The sequence below is a fragment of the Trichoderma aggressivum genome, assembly GCF_033847375.1.
Source record: "Trichoderma aggressivum f. europaeum strain CBS 100526 chromosome Unknown scaffold_005, whole genome shotgun sequence".
Taxonomy (NCBI): Eukaryota; Fungi; Ascomycota; class Sordariomycetes; order Hypocreales; family Hypocreaceae; genus Trichoderma; species Trichoderma aggressivum.
The window spans coordinates 521,573-538,940 of record NW_026946371.1 but is presented as its reverse complement, the minus strand read 5'-3'; the positions used below and the strand labels follow the sequence as shown (position 1 = coordinate 538,940).

Below are 17,368 nucleotides of genomic sequence, written 5' to 3'. Positions count from 1 at the left end.
ATGTTTGTGAGTATGTATCCGTGTCTTTAGTCTCCGAATTAGTTTCCGTCTTGTCAATTTCGCTCAGGCATCGGCAAGGCCGAGGATAGCATCGTATTTGTATGCGGGTGCCCTTTGTGTTTGCCCAAGTAAAGCTTTGGTCAATTACCATCCATCAATGAGATTAATGGAGCAAATCCAGCCGCACAATACAAGTTTCCATGTTGTTTGCGTGCATGTATATACCCAGCTTAGGCAGCCACTCAATATGATGTCCGTAGCCGATATTGACGGAAGGATTTCGTCAAGGCGCCATCTTCGCTTTATTTTAGTAAAACAACGGAGTCTGAATTCAAAGGATTCATCGTCGCCAGCCTCATTTCTTGTGTCGGAGATGAGATGGCGGGTAGATGCATGGTAGGATCCTTTGTTGCGGTCAAAGCTGAAGGGTCGTGTACAAGTGGCTTAGATAGCGACGAGTTTCTCGACCGGGACAAAACAATGAAAAGCATCACGGCATTATTAATATGATAGTATAATTATACATCTATAGCGTCATAATTGTTGAAATGTATGCCAATTGGCCTTATTTTAGCTTGCCGGATGAGACCTCCTCTACCTATGTCTGGTGGCCGAACTGCCCCTGTTCAACCAAGTACCAGTAATTCTACCAAGTCGGCGCCCCTATTTTCAACAATAATCATCACCCATCAAATCAGCTGTTTCTCTATTAGGCACAGGCATAACAGAATTACCAATACCGCGCCGTAATAATAGACGTGATAAGTCTTCTTATCCATTGCGGGACCATCAGATACGTAGATCCTATAAGCGAGGACACAAGATGATCCCTGTTGCAGAATGCACAGTGGCAAAATCCTGGTATCCTCGTCCACCACCGCATATCCAATATAGCAAAGGCATGTGCCAAAGGCGACAACAAAGAGGGAAGTGCCCGCTCGAAGAACTTTTATGCCTCGGCCAGAAAGCAACATGGGAAGAGTTTTTCTTTCGCTTTTTCGGTCCCCCTCAAGGTCGTGAAATTCTTGGATGTGTATTGTTCCCATTAACCAGACAAAGATGATACAGTCAATGGTAAAGCTGATGTTCCAAGCTTCCACATCTCTCGACAGAACCGAGTTCAAGAGCCGCGCCAGAATGTAGTATGATGAGGAAGCAAAGTAGCTGCGCATGAACCAGCCAAACCACTTGGGCCATACATAGCATAACGTGATCATGACTTCAAAGTGCAAAAGATGCATCATTGGCCAGACGCCAAACAGACAATACAGGGTGGCAGGCCCCAATACCCATGAAAACACCCAGCGGGCTTTGGCTTGTTCAATGGACATTAAACCAGCAGGAATAGGACGATATGGCTTGTTTATGTAGTCTTCGTCTGGAGACGATGTCTGGTTGGCAATGTCAAAGATGTAGTGGCAAAGAAGCCCAAGAATGGCTACTTCCATGAGTAACGGGACCATTTCGGCCAGCGGTAGGGGCGTTTTGACGACTCTGGATAGTAGTCCACCCATGAAAATGAGCAGAAACCCAGTTGCATTCGAGTTCAACAGTCGAACGGTTATATCCAGCTCGCGGAGCACAGTATGCCATAATGATGGGAATAGAGTCCCAATGAACGACTGAAATCGTAGAGTTTTCTTCGCCATTTATACAAATAGATATGAAACGGGAGAAACGGGAAGTTGACTCAACTTGCTGACTGTAGCAAGGTAAAGTACTCAATTGTGTTGTTTGAATGCTCTAATGTGAATAGTTTTCAGGATTATTGCTTGCTTATATATCTACATATGCTGTATCTACTTATTTGGGCGTCGACAGCCTTGTTTCTTGCTCATATTCCTTTTAGGTTCTTATGATGCTCCTTGCATATACAGCTACGAAGACGTCAATACTATCCGCGGGGATACCGAAAAGCAAGCGAACAACTTCTGATTTAGAATAGCGTAGTCAATAATGCGATTGTTGCAGCAAATGGCGCATGAGTTCTTTTGTTGCTGCGTTCCAAGTTATTTGTAATCGCAGCCTTCTTTTGTTATGGCAACCTTGATCTTTGTAGTACAGCCCTGAACCTTGACCCGTTCCACTGATATGGCCACCCTGACATCACAGCCTAATATATCTCTGTATGTAGAATGTCTAATGTATACAGCTCTATATAGAAGAAGAGATATCTGGTATTTGCCCACGTTTGGCGGTATCACGAGGTGGCGAATTGGCCAATATGTGCAACAGATGGTCGGGATTCGCGGGCAAGATAGGTGCATGTAGTACAGCCGTAGAGCACATCTTCACTAATCCGGTCGGATTTATTAATCTCATCGGTGTATATACGGGTACATATTTTGTAGTCTGCTTAAGGCAATGAAAGGATTCTCTCTAGACCATAGAGTCATGTGGTCTGCCCATTTTATGTAGCTGATCTCAAAACCAAGCACAATTTCCTTGATCCTTCGGTCAGTCCGAAGCTTCCGAGCACATTTTCCAGTATAGCTTGAGTGGTGCCTACATGTTGAAGTTGTCATGTAGTAGAGTATTGCTGTTCCACCATCCAACAGTGGGCATGCCAGGCACCAGACTCCTCGTATATGCAGACAAGGCCCCAGATCTTCAGTGCTATGCGAGACAGAAATACAAGCGTGTAAGGGTACTCTATATGAATTCGAGCCCTTCCCAGGATAACCGCGTATGTCTTGCTTTCATGATATGCCCCAGATGTTGACGTGAATCTGCGGACATCATCTGCAGATGCATCTTGTCCCGCCACGGCAAGACTTGTAGTAGTGGTAGTAGAGATCAGCCAATTACTAATTACAGATGGATAGAAGGGTAATGCTTAATGAACCGTCGTTTCAATTGCCCGACAGGTGCGAGTGCAGTGACACATTATAGTGTCCTAATGATAAAGACCGGATCGCAAAGAACACCAATTGAACTTGCAACTCTCTCTTGTAACAAATTATGCGCTAGCTAAGGCTGTTAAGGGTTTGTTAGTGACGTCAGCTTTTTAAGGGCCACTCTCCCAGGATAAGTGTAGCGGGGGCTAACGGGACTTTAACAGAGTACGACCTTTGATGTTAGGAGCCTTAATGTCTACCTACCTACGCGTGGAAGGGCGTTTCCTGACAGGGGTTGTGAAAGGGGTACTGTAAGATTTATACGTCAGAAATCTAGTCGTAAGGGCCGCCCTGTTACTATTCGACGCAGTGTAATATCTTTTAATTTATATATATTCTGCTAGGCTAACGAAAGGTCTTACACTAGTAAAATATTACAGAGTAAAAAACCTTACAGCAGCGTTTTAGCTGTTAAAGCTTACAGTCTGTCAGCCGGGTGCAGTCTGTCAGGTTGAAATTACTGTCAGGTTAAAATTGCTGTTAGGTTATAAGCTATCTAAGTACCTATTTTACAGTGTTACTTAGTACCTAGGTAAGTAGGTACTTATAAACCTTAATTGAACGCGATGACCCTGATCGAACGCGATGACCTTGATTAAACGGATCGAACGCGATAACCTTGATCTAGCTAGATGACCTTGATCCAACGGGATGACCTTGATCCAGCTGGATGACCTTGATCTAGCTGGATGACCTTGATCCAACGGGATGACCTTGATCCAACGGGATGACCTTGATCAAACGGATCGAACGCGATGACCTTGATTTAACTAGGTGACCTTGATCTAACGCAATCAAAGTCATCCAGTTAGATCAAGGTCATCTAGCTAGATCAAGGTCATCTAGCTAGATCAAGGTCATCTAGCTAGATTAAGGTCATCTAGCTAGATCAAGGTCATCCCGTTCGATCAAGGTCATCCAGCTAGATCAAGGTCATCCAGCTAGATTAAGGTCATCCAGCTGGATCAAGGTTATCCCGTTGGATCAAGGTCATCTAGCTAGATCAAGGTTATCGCGTTCGATCCGTTTAATTAAGGTCATCCCGTTAGATTAAGGTTATTGCGTTCAATCAGGGTCATCCCGTTGGATTAAGGTTATCGCGTTCGATCCGTTTGATTAAGGTTGTTAAATAAATAAAGTTGTAAAAAGCTTGGGCTAGAAAACAATAATATACCTATAGGGGCTGCTGGGCGCTATAAGCGCTATAAGTTGGAAAGCTAGGTATGTAAACGATGTTAGGATGTAAAAGCTGTTACTGGGCTTGATAGCTGTTAATGGCCCTGATAGCTGTTAATGGCCCTGATAGCTGTTATCGGGCCCTAATAGCTTGCTGGGTTAGATAGCTTGCCGGGCTTAGAAGCTGTTGAACTGGAAAGCTGTTGCTGGCCCTGATAGCTGTTATCGGGCTCTGATAGCTTGCCGGGCTTGATAGCTGCTTTTGATAAAAGGCTGTTGAATTGGAAAGCTGCTACTGGCCCTGATAGCTGCTGCTGACTAGATAGCTGTTGGGTTGAAAAGCTGCTATTGACGAAAGGTCTTGGGTTGAAAAAGCTGTATCTGGCAAGGTAATCTGGTTTAGAAGGAACGCTGTTTAAGTAAAAAATCTAATAGCTTGAAAACAGTTGTATGTCTCTGTTATCGGCCTTTTGAGTGTAAAAAAGCTGTCACGGTGCGAAGATTATTTACTAGCACTGTCCATAAACCACCCTCCCGCGCGTAGGTACCTGGCAACGTTACCCTATACCTTAGCCAATAGATTAGTTACAAAGGAGATGAATAAATGTGCCGTTCAATTCGACGACTGATTCAAGTACAGGCTGGTGTCCTTTTGGAGTGAATGGCTAGGTACCTAATTAAATTGATTAGGAAGGACTTTTCTTTATTGCTATTTTTACCTCTTAGGTACTAGGTATCTTATAAGCTGAAGAAGCTGGTCGTGGAAAGTAGTATTTTAGGCCTAGTAGGAGGTTAGGTACTCCGTACTTCAAATGATCACTTTAGTGCCTGTACTAACCTACTAAGGTACCTACTTGTACCTGATAGGCCGTATGACGTAAAACACACTAACCAATCAAAAGATATACAGTGTCATACGACCATATACTGTGTATTTGACACGGACCTTAGAAAACAAGCCAGGCTGAAGAAAGACGCTATCGCCGAACGGCCCGAGTCTCGGTGAATGAACCAAGAAGGCGGAGAGGGAACAAAAAAACTTGAGAGTTGTGTGACTTCCATCACGCATGTGTGCTGCTCTACAGGTTTTTTTTTTTCTTTTTTTCAAATAGGTATGGAAGAGGGGGAGGGCTGACGCCACTGGGGGAGAGGAATAGGAAGGATTTGAATGACTGCATGGTAGACACCTAGATGGGTGGTTCTATGGTGTTTTGCGCTGTGACAGAAGCCCTTTCGTGGTAGCACACGTAGCACGCCTGGGTTGCTTATCTCGTCACATTGAGGAGGCTCTGGAAGCATCTCCTCTCCTTGCCAAGAGACGAGGCAATCAGTCACATTGCAAAGAAAAGTAGCGGTGCTGCAAGGCGTGAGACTAGCGGGTTGGAGTATGGAGAATCGGCAGGGCCGCTGTGGTGGTGGTGATGCAGAATGCAGGAGAAACAGCAAAACAAGGACGGCCGGAATTAGTATGGAGATGACATGGATTGAAGTAATGGTGTCGTAGTGGCTCTGAATTTTTTTGGATACTGGAGATGAGGATGAAGACGTAGACGAGAACAAGGATGAAGATGGTGAGATGCTATTTACAGTATCGCTAGACGCCCTCTTGCGTGGGATGCAATCAATGGTTTCGGATTCATCACATCTTTAATCCCGTGGCTTATACTCCGTGCCATGGCTAGGGGACACAGCCCACAGCTTGTCGTTGCTGCATCTGGGCTGCATGATTGGCGGAGACGGCGCAGCTGGTGATGCATCGTGGGATGGCGGGCTTGGAACGTGAATGAAATGTCTTCATGGCGATGAGACGTGAGGCGGTTAAATGCCAGCTTATTGGACGCACACCGTGCTTCCAACAGTCTAGCTAACCGTGTCTAACAATCCACTCCATTCATGAGACGAATCGTGACCTCTGGTACAGAGTCTGGTGGCTTTTCCCTCTTCTCCAGTGGCGCTGCTCGAGCCAATCTCCCCAAGAGCAACAAGTGGAGGTCAGCTAGCAATACATACATAGCTAGGCCCGCAACTTGTGCCGTAATCTGTATGTGCTCGGGAGCTGCATGCGCGCCCGAGGGGAAAAGGATGGAAGGGGAGGAAAATGCTTTGTAGATCCGGATCTCCAGAACGGCCCAGGGCGGACAGGCCGGCTCGAGACTCGGTTGAGCCAACGCATCAGTCAGTCCACCATCACCACGTCTCGCCTTGACCTTGCGACTCCGCCTGGCTGGTCACTCCCTTTCCGTAGCTGTGATTTTCATTTTTGCTTCCGCCATCTCTGCGTGCTGTGTGCTGCTGTTGTTGTTGTTGTTGTTGTGGTGGTGGTGCAGCCCAACTTGAAGCCATCACCAGCAGCCTCGTCGACCGAGCATCGGGGTTTGGACGCTGACCCAACCCCTGGAGTGCCGGCTTTGGCCAGTAAACCAACACTTGCGCAACTACTCTTTGAATTCTTTTGTTTCCTTCTTTTTAATCAATACTCGAGTATATTCTAGCTCGTCTGCAAAGCAGCAAATAGGCCAAAAGCAAAGCAAATCAAGGCAAAAAGGAACAAGGAAAAAACCAAAAACAAAACAGAGGCACCCGCGCGCTGTGGCAGCTTCCGGTCCAGTCCAGCCCAGACTCTGCGCAGGCCTTCGTCATCGCCATCATATCTTCCATTCTTTAGCGAGGCTTTTCCTGCCAGCCCAGCCCAGCTCTAGCCGACTTTGTCATCCACCCATCAAATCCCATCCCATCCCATCCAACGCGACTCTGGCACTCCTCCTTCTAGTTCTCACCATTCCCTCGCCTGCTTGCCATTGCCGACACATGCCCCGTGGCCGCGAGCGCGTGTAAAACACAGACACATGGGCTCGTGTGTCTCGGACTAGATTTCTCTTGCCTCTCTACCCTGCTCTTGACTGCAAAACCCCGGCCGGCAATCCCTTCGCCTTCAGCCTTGTCCACCATGGACTCGAGCTTCCGATCGACGGTGATGCACCGGCGCGGCGACGACGAGCGAGATCGAGAGCGAGAAAGAGACAGAGAACGAGACCGAGAGCGGGAGATGGACAGAGACCGCAGCCAACGCGACGTGATGAACCCCAGCTCGCGGCACTCCACCTTCAGCCTGCGGTCTCCCTCGACGCACACGCAGGCCGAGTTCCATCCGCCTCTGCCCTACGCATCCAGCGACGCAAACCCGCATCACCAATCGCCGCCGCGCCATAGCCATAACCAGAACCGCAGCCCATACATGCCGTCGTCGACGCCGGCGTCCTCGGCTTCTGCGCACCCGCTGCCGCCTGTGCTCGCGCCGTCGCCCGGCCATCACCAGCTTCAGCAGCATCAACAGCAGCCGCATCAGCAGGGCCCCTCTGCCTCGCCGCTGCACCCGCCGGGCGCCTACTATCCTCCTCCGCCTCGTGCCGTCTCGTCGGTGCCCATCGCGGCATCACCTCGATCGTCCTCTGCCTCAGCCTTAGCCTCGGCCGCGGCCTCTGACCTTCATCCCGGCGGCAGAGTCTACGATCCAACGACCGACACGACCAAGGAGCGCCCCATCGCCGCCTCGAGGCAACACGCGCCCCAAGTGGCCACGCCAAAGGTAAGCAAGCACCTCAACCTTCTAAAAGTCCACTTTCGCTTTTTGGCCTTAAACCCACGCGCATGCGCCTTTTGCTTTGTTCAATTGAGCCGTACCCTTTTTTTCTCTCTTCCACCAACGTCGATGCAATCATCTCTCCTCACCACCACTCTCTTTCCTCCCCCCGCAAAAAAAAAACCGTCAACCCCAAATTCACCAACCCTTGCCATGCCGGCACCATCGCCATCCCTGGTTTCTCAACGCGTCTTCTAACGTGATTTTCCTCTCTCTCTTCCCTCTCCTATAGCCGTACCACTCCCGCGAGCCGTACCAGTACCCGCAGCCAATTGACCAGCAACACCAGTCGTCTTACCGCAACGGCGACAATTATTCATCGCCTCGCGCCAGGGCTTCGTCCTTCAACCGCCGGCCGACCAGCCCGCTCTCCCTCTCGCACTCCCACCCAACCCTCGCAACCGGCTCCCACAGTCCGCCCAGCCGTCACTCGCACATGACTTCGCCAGTCTCGAGGCATGCGCCTGCCGCGACGCACTCTGCAACAAACGGCACCTCCCTGCCGCCCATGATGAAGACTGAGCTGGCAGCCCCGTCACCGCCGAAGCCGGCTTCCGTAAGTACAAACTCTCTTCTCCTCAAAGCAAGACGAGGGAAAAAAACACAAAAACACACATACGCACGCACGCATGCACGCAGATACTGTACAATTCGGCCACACTCGTTTGCTCGACTTGATTGATTTCCCTCTCTCCTCTCACTATCAATATCCTATCGCCCGGTTTCCCTCTTCCCTATCGCGCCATCTTTTTTCCCTTCAAACAACTCAATGATCGATTGATCATCATTCGGTAATGACTTGTCGTGCTAATGGTGCATCTCAGAGCCGAGCTGCCGACCCAATGTCCTTCTCCAACATCCTCTCCAACTCCGAGCCCGCTCCCAAGCCCGCAGCCAAAGAGCCATCACCCAAGAAAGAGCCTACGCCGGCGCCCCCCGTGTTTGAGGTCCGAGAGCCCGACAACGACGGCGATACCGAGATGGAGAAGGAAGTTGATACCGAGCCTGAACCCGCCCCAGTCAAGAGACCCGAAATCGTCATCAAGAAGAAGACCGCCAAGAAACCCGCCAAGGGCCGTGCATCCGAGATTAGAGGAGACGATGGCTCTAAAAAGAATCGTCGCGCGTCCATCAAGAAGGAGTCTCCGACTCCTCGACCGCCGTCAAAGCGACAAGCCAACGGCCAGCCCAAACAGAAGACGTGGTCGAGCGAAATGGAAAGGTCAATTCAGAATCATGAGGCGCTGCTTGACAAGCAGGCCGAGTCTCTGGATGACACAGAGTTCAGCGATCGAGCTTACAAAGAAGGAGCTTTCAAACGCCAGCGTACTATGGCTGATCTCGACTCTGACAGAGCTTATGCCCGACGCGAACAGTTTGTCAAGACAACTGGAAAGAGGCTGGCCGATCACTCGGATCTAGGTAAACGCCGATACGACGATGTCTTTTACGACGAGGCCCTCCACGAAGTCCGTGAACAAGAACTCTTTGCCGAAAAGGAGCGTAAAAAGGACATGCAGCGAAAGCGACGACGTGAAAAATCAATGGCCGTCACCATCGAACAGAAGGAGGCCGCCCTCGCTCGAGCCGAAGCTGCTGAGGACGAGGAAGAGCGCCAGAAGCATTTGCGTGATGCTGAGAGGGCTAACAAGAAGGCCCAGCAGACGAAACTCATTCTACAAAAGGGCATCAAGGGCCCTGCCCGCAACGTTGAGCTCAACCTTGAAGGGGGCACCATGTCCAGCTTTCTGGCGTCCGATGCCGAGACCCCTAAGAAGGGCAAGGGCCGGGGCGGAACACGACCCAAAAAATCCAAGGAGCAGAAGCAGGCCGAGAAAGATTCTGCAGAGGCTGCCCAGGCCGCCTTGGATGCTGGCGAAGAGCTGCCACCCAAAGAAGAGGGCCGGGTTCGCATCAAGATCAAGGGCAAGTCCAAGGGCGACGGAGAAAAGGCTACCAAGGAAAAGGCCGAATCTACCAAGGATAAGGAAAAGGTCGATGACGTGCCGGATCTCGAAAAGAAATTCATCTCCAAGGGCTACAACCAGATTTACGATCAGATTTGGCGTGACATGGCCCGCAAAGACGTCAGCAAAACGTTCAAGCTCGCCGTCGACTCTTACGCTACCAGAGGCTCCAACCTCAAGAAGACGGCCATTCTGGCGTCCAAGGAGGCCAAGCGCTGGCAGCTACGCACAAACAAGGGCACCAAGGACCTGCAGGCCCGTGCAAAGCGTGTCATGCGTGACATGATGGGTTTCTGGAAGCGCAACGAGCGCGAAGAGCGTGACTTGCGCAAGGCTGCCGAGAAGCAGGAGATTGAGAATGCTCGAAAGGAAGAAGCCGACCGCGAGGCCGCCCGCCAGAAGAGGAAGCTCAACTTCCTCATCTCGCAGACCGAACTGTACTCGCACTTTATCGGCAAGAAGATCAAGACGGATGAGGTCGAGCGCAGCACGGATAACCCCGACATTGCCCCCGATGCGCGCCAGATCTCCGAGAACAAACTTTCCGTACAAGAGCCCACTGGGCCCTTGGGCTCCAAGGTTACCGACTTTGAAAACCTCGACTTTGATAATGAAGACGAGTCTGTTCTGCAGGCAGCTGCCATGGCCAACGCTCAGAATGCCATTGCCGAAGCCCAGAAGAAGGCGCGCGACTTCAACAACAAGGGCCTGGACATGGACGACGAAGGCGAAATGAACTTTCAAAACCCAACAGGTCTCGGCGACGTCGAGATCGAGCAGCCCAAGCTCATCAACGCTCAGCTCAAAGAGTACCAGCTCAAGGGTCTCAACTGGCTCGTCAACCTTTACGAACAAGGCATCAACGGTATCCTGGCAGACGAAATGGGTCTCGGCAAGACTGTCCAGTCCATCTCCGTCATGGCCTACCTGGCCGAAAAGCACGACATTTGGGGTCCCTTTTTGGTGGTGGCGCCCGCTTCTACACTGCACAATTGGCAGCAGGAAATTGCAAAGTTCGTTCCCGAGTTCAAGATTCTCCCGTACTGGGGAAGCGCTGGCGACCGAAAGGTGCTGCGAAAGTTCTGGGACCGGAAACACACCACCTACCGAAAGGATGCGCCCTTCCACGTCTGTGTCACCTCATACCAGCTTGTCGTGTCCGACGTGGCCTACTTCCAGAAAATGCGGTGGCAGTACATGATTCTCGACGAGGCCCAAGCCATCAAGAGCTCGTCCAGTTCTCGTTGGAAGTGCTTGCTCGGCTTCCACTGCCGAAACCGCCTGTTGCTTACCGGTACCCCTATCCAGAACAACATGCAGGAGCTGTGGGCCCTGTTGCATTTCATCATGCCGTCGCTCTTTGACTCCCATGACGAATTCAGTGAATGGTTCTCCAAGGACATTGAATCTCACGCTCAGAGTAACACGAAACTGAACGAGGACCAGCTCAAGCGTCTTCACATGATTCTGAAGCCGTTTATGCTTCGTCGTGTCAAGAAGCATGTGCAAAAGGAACTTGGCGACAAGATTGAGCTCGACGTCTTCTGTAACCTCACCTACAGACAGCGGGCCTACTACAGCAACCTGCGTAACCAGATCAACATTATGGACCTTGTTGAAAAGGCTACCATGGGCGACGACCAGGACTCAGGTACTCTGATGAACTTGGTGATGCAGTTCAGAAAGGTCTGCAACCACCCAGACCTGTTTGAACGCGCAGAAGTGACCGCCCCCTATTCCTTTGGTTACTTTGCCGAGACGGCCTCGTTTGTCAGGGAGGGGAGCACCGTCTCCGTGGGATACTCCAGCAGGAGCTTGGTAGACTACGAGCTGCCGGCTCTCGTCTGGACGGAAGGCGGCCGGCTTGACAAGGCTGGGCATGACAACCAGACGGCCGGCTGGCGCAACAAGGCTTTGAACCACATGATGAATATATGGACGCCGGAGAATGTTAAAACCAGCGTAGACGACGACAAAGCCTTTTCGTGGCTACGCTTTGCTGATGCGTCAGCTGGCGACGTCTACAAGGCCACACACAGCGATTTATTCGATCGTGCTGTGGGAGAGCTCAAGAAGCGTGATAGACTAGGTCCCATGAGCATCGCATATGATGAGGAAGATGAGAGCTTTACGCCTGCTCATTGCCTGTTCAAAATTCGGGAGCGCCGCAATTGGCAGCCTCTGGCAGAGATTACCAACGAGGGCATTCTCAGCAGCCTGATGAATGTTGCCAAGGCAGCCTACCGAGACTCTGGCCTTAGCCGGCTGGAACCGGCAGCAAGACCTCGCGCGTCGGCTCCGCCTGTCCAAGTATTCTGCAACAATCCCAGCGCCGTCGCCGAGCGCCAGGATGTCATGTTCAATACTCACATTCGCAAGACGCTCTATGGACCTACGATATACGACGAGCGTGCTCTAGTCGAGAAGAAGGTGCCGATGGAGCTGTACCCCATCAACAAGATTTTCCCCAAGCCGGACCACGACAAGAAGCGCTTCACCAACATTGCCGTCCCTTCCATGCAGCGCTTTGTCACCGACAGCGGCAAGTTGGCCAAGCTGGACGATCTTCTATTCAAGCTCAAGGCCGAAGGTCATCGTGTCTTGCTGTACTTCCAGATGACTCGTATGATCGACATGATGGAAGAGTACCTCACTTTCCGCAACTACAAGTATTGCCGACTGGATGGTTCAACTAAATTGGAAGATCGTCGTGATACCGTGCACGACTTCCAGACCCGCCCGGAGATTTTCATCTTCCTGTTGTCTACCCGTGCTGGTGGTCTTGGTATCAACCTCACGTCTGCGGACACGGTCATTTTCTACGACTCTGATTGGAATCCTACCATTGATTCTCAGGCCATGGACCGAGCACACAGACTGGGTCAGACCAGGCAGGTTACCGTCTACCGACTCATCACCCGCGGTACCATCGAAGAGCGTATTCGCAAGCGTGCTCTTCAGAAGGAAGAAGTCCAGCGCGTTGTTATCCAGGGCGGAGGTGCTAGCGTCGACTTCTCTGGACGCCGTGCTCCGGAGAATCGCAACCGTGATATTGCCATGTGGCTGGCTGACGACGAGCAAGCCGAGATGATTGAGCGTCGTGAGAAGGAACTCCTTGAATCTGGAGAATACGAGAAGCAGAAGAAGAAGGGTGGCAAGCGGAAGAGGACAGATGCGCCCGCCAGCCTGGATGACATGTATCATGAAGGTAAGCAGACGGGCACATATTCCATCCGACAAGGAAACGTGGGGCTCAGAGACTAATCTAATCCTACTTTTATAGGCGAGGGCAACTTTGACGATGGAAGCAAGCCTGGTGCGTCTGGCACTGCTACACCAGCCGAGAGTGAGCCAAAGGGTAAAAAGGGCAGAGGAAAGGGGATTGGCAAGCGGGCAAAGACGGCTAAGCAACGTCTCGCCATTGCCGATGGCATGATTGACACTTAATCGAAGTGGGCTCGACAAAAGACTCTTCCCCCTGTTTTGGGTCAAATTTGGGTCAAATCTGCATATAATGAGTGGCATTTGTGAAACAGACAACCTCGCGGTTTGTATCAGTAATACTTTTTAGCTTTTCGTTGTTGTTTCTGTTTTTCTGTTTTTCTTTTTTTTTCAAGGATTGGCACTGGATGGAAATAGGGCAAACTTTTTTGGGGGTGCATGGCGCAGAAACCCAACAAAACAAACTTCCGCTGGAAGGCTTGTTTTGTGAGGAGTGAAAATGAAAGCTTATTACATGAATAAGGGATTTGCTAGAGGGGAGGGATTATAAAAAGCAATGGGGAGAGGTTGGGGGGAGCTTTGGTGATAAGATTGTGGGTTAGGGCAAATGTTTTGATGTATTACTAGTAACTAGTAGTTTGGTACCTAGAGAGGGGATATTATACGTGCATGGATGGACTTGGCCGTCTGGTTTAATGCTTGTTTCTTTGTATCTGCTTTTGGTGATGAGCTCCTTGCGTGGTAAATGGTGAGCGATGAACGATGCTGACACTTGAATAAGGGCTCTGATGGGCTATACTTGTGTTGTGAACACCGTCGATGTAAGTCTACTCGAGCAGAGATGACTCTGTGTTGTTCAAGAGTGTCTTGTCTTGCCAGGTTATACTGATGTTGTGGATATGGTCAATGTAAGCTACGTCACAGAAGAGCAGGAAAGGTTTATATGCCGTTGACACAAAATATATTGTCTCGCTAGGTTTTTTCTAAGTCATAGACTCTTTTCATGGATGTGATGCTATTCCTTTCACGCCCTTCCCCTTTCAACTTTCCCCTTGCTCTGATGAGTCTTGACACATCAGAGCCATCGCATCCTGTTCATCGTCCTGCCACATGGGCCACTCCTCGGAGGATTTGTGAGCGTATGTATACACTCTCAACGTCCCTCAGAAGTCCCCAACGGGTTGCTAGGACTAGAAGGTGCCGAGAACGGCTCTTAGGCAAAGGACTTGTAGTAGAGGGTCCACAGGCAGTCCCGAAGGGCACCGTAGCACTTCTCGACGGAGCCGCCCTTGTGCTTGCAGTCCGCCAGGTCACCGTAGCAGTTGGTGACGTCCCCCGCGTGGTTGTCACGGGCTTGGATGAGGGTATCCTCGACGGAGCGCTTCTCAGTCTGGTTTGCCTTGCACTGCGATAAAGTTAGTTATATTGAAAAGAGCTTTTGGGCAATAGGGGTTAAGAGGGCATTGTTAAACTAACCTCCTTAAGAGCGTTTTTACATCGAGAAGAGCAGAATGTAAGATATAAGCCTTCCGCCTCACCTGTATAGCCGTGGGGGTTGCAACAATGGCCATACGCGGCCTCGCAGCTATCCTCATCGCTGTCACGGGCTTCAACAGGGGCCTCTTCAACAGAGCGCTTCTCAGTCTGGTTTGCCTTGCACTGCAGTAAAGTTAGAGATGGTAAGAAGAGCTTTTGGGTAATAAGGGTTAACAAAGCATTACTATATCTTACCTGCTCGTACTCCTGATTGCATTTAGAATGGCAGGGACCTTTGGGTACGAACTCGTCGAGTTCAGGAAAAGGGCAGTTATCAAGAAGGCAGCCCAAATAGTTAGCATAGCACTTATCCACGTTGATGTCACGGGCTTCAACAGGGGCCTCTTCAACAGAGCGCTTTTCAGTCTGGTTGGCCTTGCACTGTAGTAGGGTTAGTTATGTTAGATATATAAAAAGCTTTTAGACAAGTAGGAAAGAATATTAAGGCTTCTATACCTGAACTAAAGCCTCTTTACATTCGGGCCTGCAAAACTGCTCCATTAGGGCTTTTGCCTCACCCTGATAGATGAATGAAATATGGCAACAGCGATCATACGCGGCATAGCACGTAGACTCGTTGCTGTCACGGGTGTCGATCTCCACGGCGCTGGCCTGGGCAGGTCCCCGGGCCTGAGGAAGCGCAGCGGCCAGGGGGAGGAGGGCGAGAAGAGCGGACAATTGCATCTTTGAAGATTGCTATTTGGTATTGCTGGTGAGGATGGAAGGGGAGTAAGCATGTTGAAATGGAGGGAGAGAGAATGGTGGATTTATAGGAAAGATGATGAGGGTTTTTGGAAGTGGTAGGCTGCTCGGAGATTGCGTGAATCGGAGTCTGTGTTCGTTCTAGACGGGGAGAGACTGGGGAGGGATTGTATGGTGGTTTGAGCGTTTGTGGATCAGCGGTGTTGGTTGGGAGTGTTGCCGTCGACAAGCGAGTCTATAGATGAGACTAGCTTCTTATGCCTTCTAGCTGAGATGTAGTCTGGAGGTAAAGGTTTATGCGAGATTCAGATTGCGGAGGAGTGGATTGGAGATGACAGGTCTCAATGTTTCAATTGTGAATTGCCCTTATTTAGATACTATGTAGAGATAGTATTCAATCTTTGATGAGATTGTTGACAATGAGATGTAGATGATCTCACTGCAGTTGTAAGCCTCAGAAGGCTATGTAAGTACATGCTATGAGTTCTACGAATAGTTTGTTAGACGAGCAATAGTTGTGTCAATTCTGCGAATAGTTTGTTGGCTGAGTCGTGGTTGCAAGTGCAGGCGATGTGATATTGTCTACTTGATCGGCATCTTTTCAGAGATAGTTTCTGGTTGAGTCTTTGTGCTCTTGATTGTAAAGTCTCCATTAGTGTCTGTCTGAGTGATATCTGATGTGAAAGAGGCGAATAGAACAGCTCGGCCGCATTGCTATTGTCCGTAGATATCGCCGTTACCAGAGCTCAGTCCTCCGCAACAACGAATTGAACCACGTGTAGTGTACGGCCCTCACTGGTGAAACTACTAGCCTTATTCAAGTGGGTGCGTGAATGAGCTCGTCCGAAATCTTGCTATTATGCCTAAATGCATGGACCTGGCGCATTGACGGTTTATCGGCATCGATACGGGGTATGTTGTTCGGACGCCGAAGGTGAATATCGGCATCGCTGTGATTGGATCGGCCGTCCCCCACATGGTTGATATAGACGTCGGGTGGCCCTTGCAGACACTTCGGAGACTTAGCTCACGATGCTAAGATCTGTTTGCCTCTGCTGCCTAAGCCTCTGAGGCATTTTCGTACTAACAGGGCGTATTTTTGTTGCGAGAATTTATCGGAGGGGGAGGAGAATGATGGAGCGTCTCGGAAGAGTACAGTATACGTGAAGACTATACGCTGTAGAGCACTTATGGGCTTGAATATGAGTTCCATTACTGTATCTGTGTAAGATATAGTTAGCATTATGTAACTAGAATAAGTATCTAAGATTGCTACAGAGAAAGTCCTTCTGATCAATTGACCCTCTTCAAATAAGTTTCCGATATGCCATAGCATCCGCCATAAGCGTCCGGTTTGCTTGGAGCTGAATCTTGTTCTACGGGGAGCTTGCAACTACAGTACTCTTTTCTGATAGCCTATCAATTCTTGTCCTATTTTATATTTGTGGCTTAATTCTCCCAGTGAATCTTATCATGTAGACGGGCGTATGTGACGATTTTGGATGAACGTATGAAACATCCTAGCTCTTCGGCTTGCGATTAACAAGTCAATAAACTCAGAGAGAACATGATTATATTTATGAGACACCCGGAGCATAACCACAGGTCAAACTCGGTCAAACTCGCAGAGTTAAAAGACCATAAAGGGAGCATTACGCTTTTTGATCTCAATGATATATTATAACCCGCACAGAACTACTATCATACGTCAGTTTTAGCCAACGTCCAGCTATTCCCTCTTAATATTCACCCCCCATTTCCACCAGCAGCTTAACAATAGCATCATGTCCCTTCTTAGTAGCCCAGCCAAGCGCTGTCTGGTGATAATCCCCATCCCTTGCCTCAATATCAGCTCCCTTCCCAATCAGCTGCATGGCAACAGCTTCGCGCCCCTGTCTAATAGCCCAGATCAGCGGCGTCATGCCACTTCTCTTTACTTCAATGTCTGCTCTCTTCTCAGCTAGCAGCTTGACAATGGCCCTCGTTTTAGCTCTCGGATGCATGAGATAGTAGTGTTGCCCCATCTTCATCTTTCCCATCAGCTTGATTTTATCATCGTCAAGGAGTGTTTAAACGACTCCCTCGTCGCCTCCTATCGCGGCTCATGCACGAAGTAGGGTCTAATCTACCTCATCGTCGCCTAAATTCGCAGCCAAATGCAGTGCAGCGCTGTTCGCTTGTGGCGACCTCCTTGGCAAATGCTTTCGCAGAAAATGTCGTATGCCAAT

The 17,368-nt window shown here is 49.8% G+C and overlaps 2 protein-coding genes across 2 annotated transcripts; one reads left to right on the top strand and one right to left on the bottom strand.

Moving 5' to 3' along the window:
- Positions 1-7,020: 7,020 nt before the first annotated feature.
- Triagg1_2074 (uncharacterized protein) lies at positions 7,021-13,127 on the top strand (the record flags this gene model as incomplete). Its single annotated transcript, XM_062896215.1, has 4 exons — positions 7,021-7,659; positions 7,946-8,269; positions 8,538-12,888; positions 12,964-13,127. The coding sequence occupies 4 exons, from the start codon at positions 7,021-7,023 to the stop codon at positions 13,125-13,127; spliced, it is 5,478 nt and encodes a 1,825-aa protein (XP_062758930.1).
- Positions 13,128-14,115: 988 nt separating this feature from the next.
- Triagg1_2073 (uncharacterized protein) lies at positions 14,116-15,122 on the bottom strand (the record flags this gene model as incomplete). The annotated part of the gene is made up of 4 exons (XM_062896214.1): positions 14,116-14,307; positions 14,379-14,561; positions 14,634-14,819; positions 14,895-15,122. 4 exons carry the CDS (start codon positions 15,120-15,122, stop codon positions 14,116-14,118), a joined length of 789 nt encoding a protein of 262 aa, XP_062758929.1.
- Between the last annotated feature and the right edge of the window lie 2,246 nt (positions 15,123-17,368).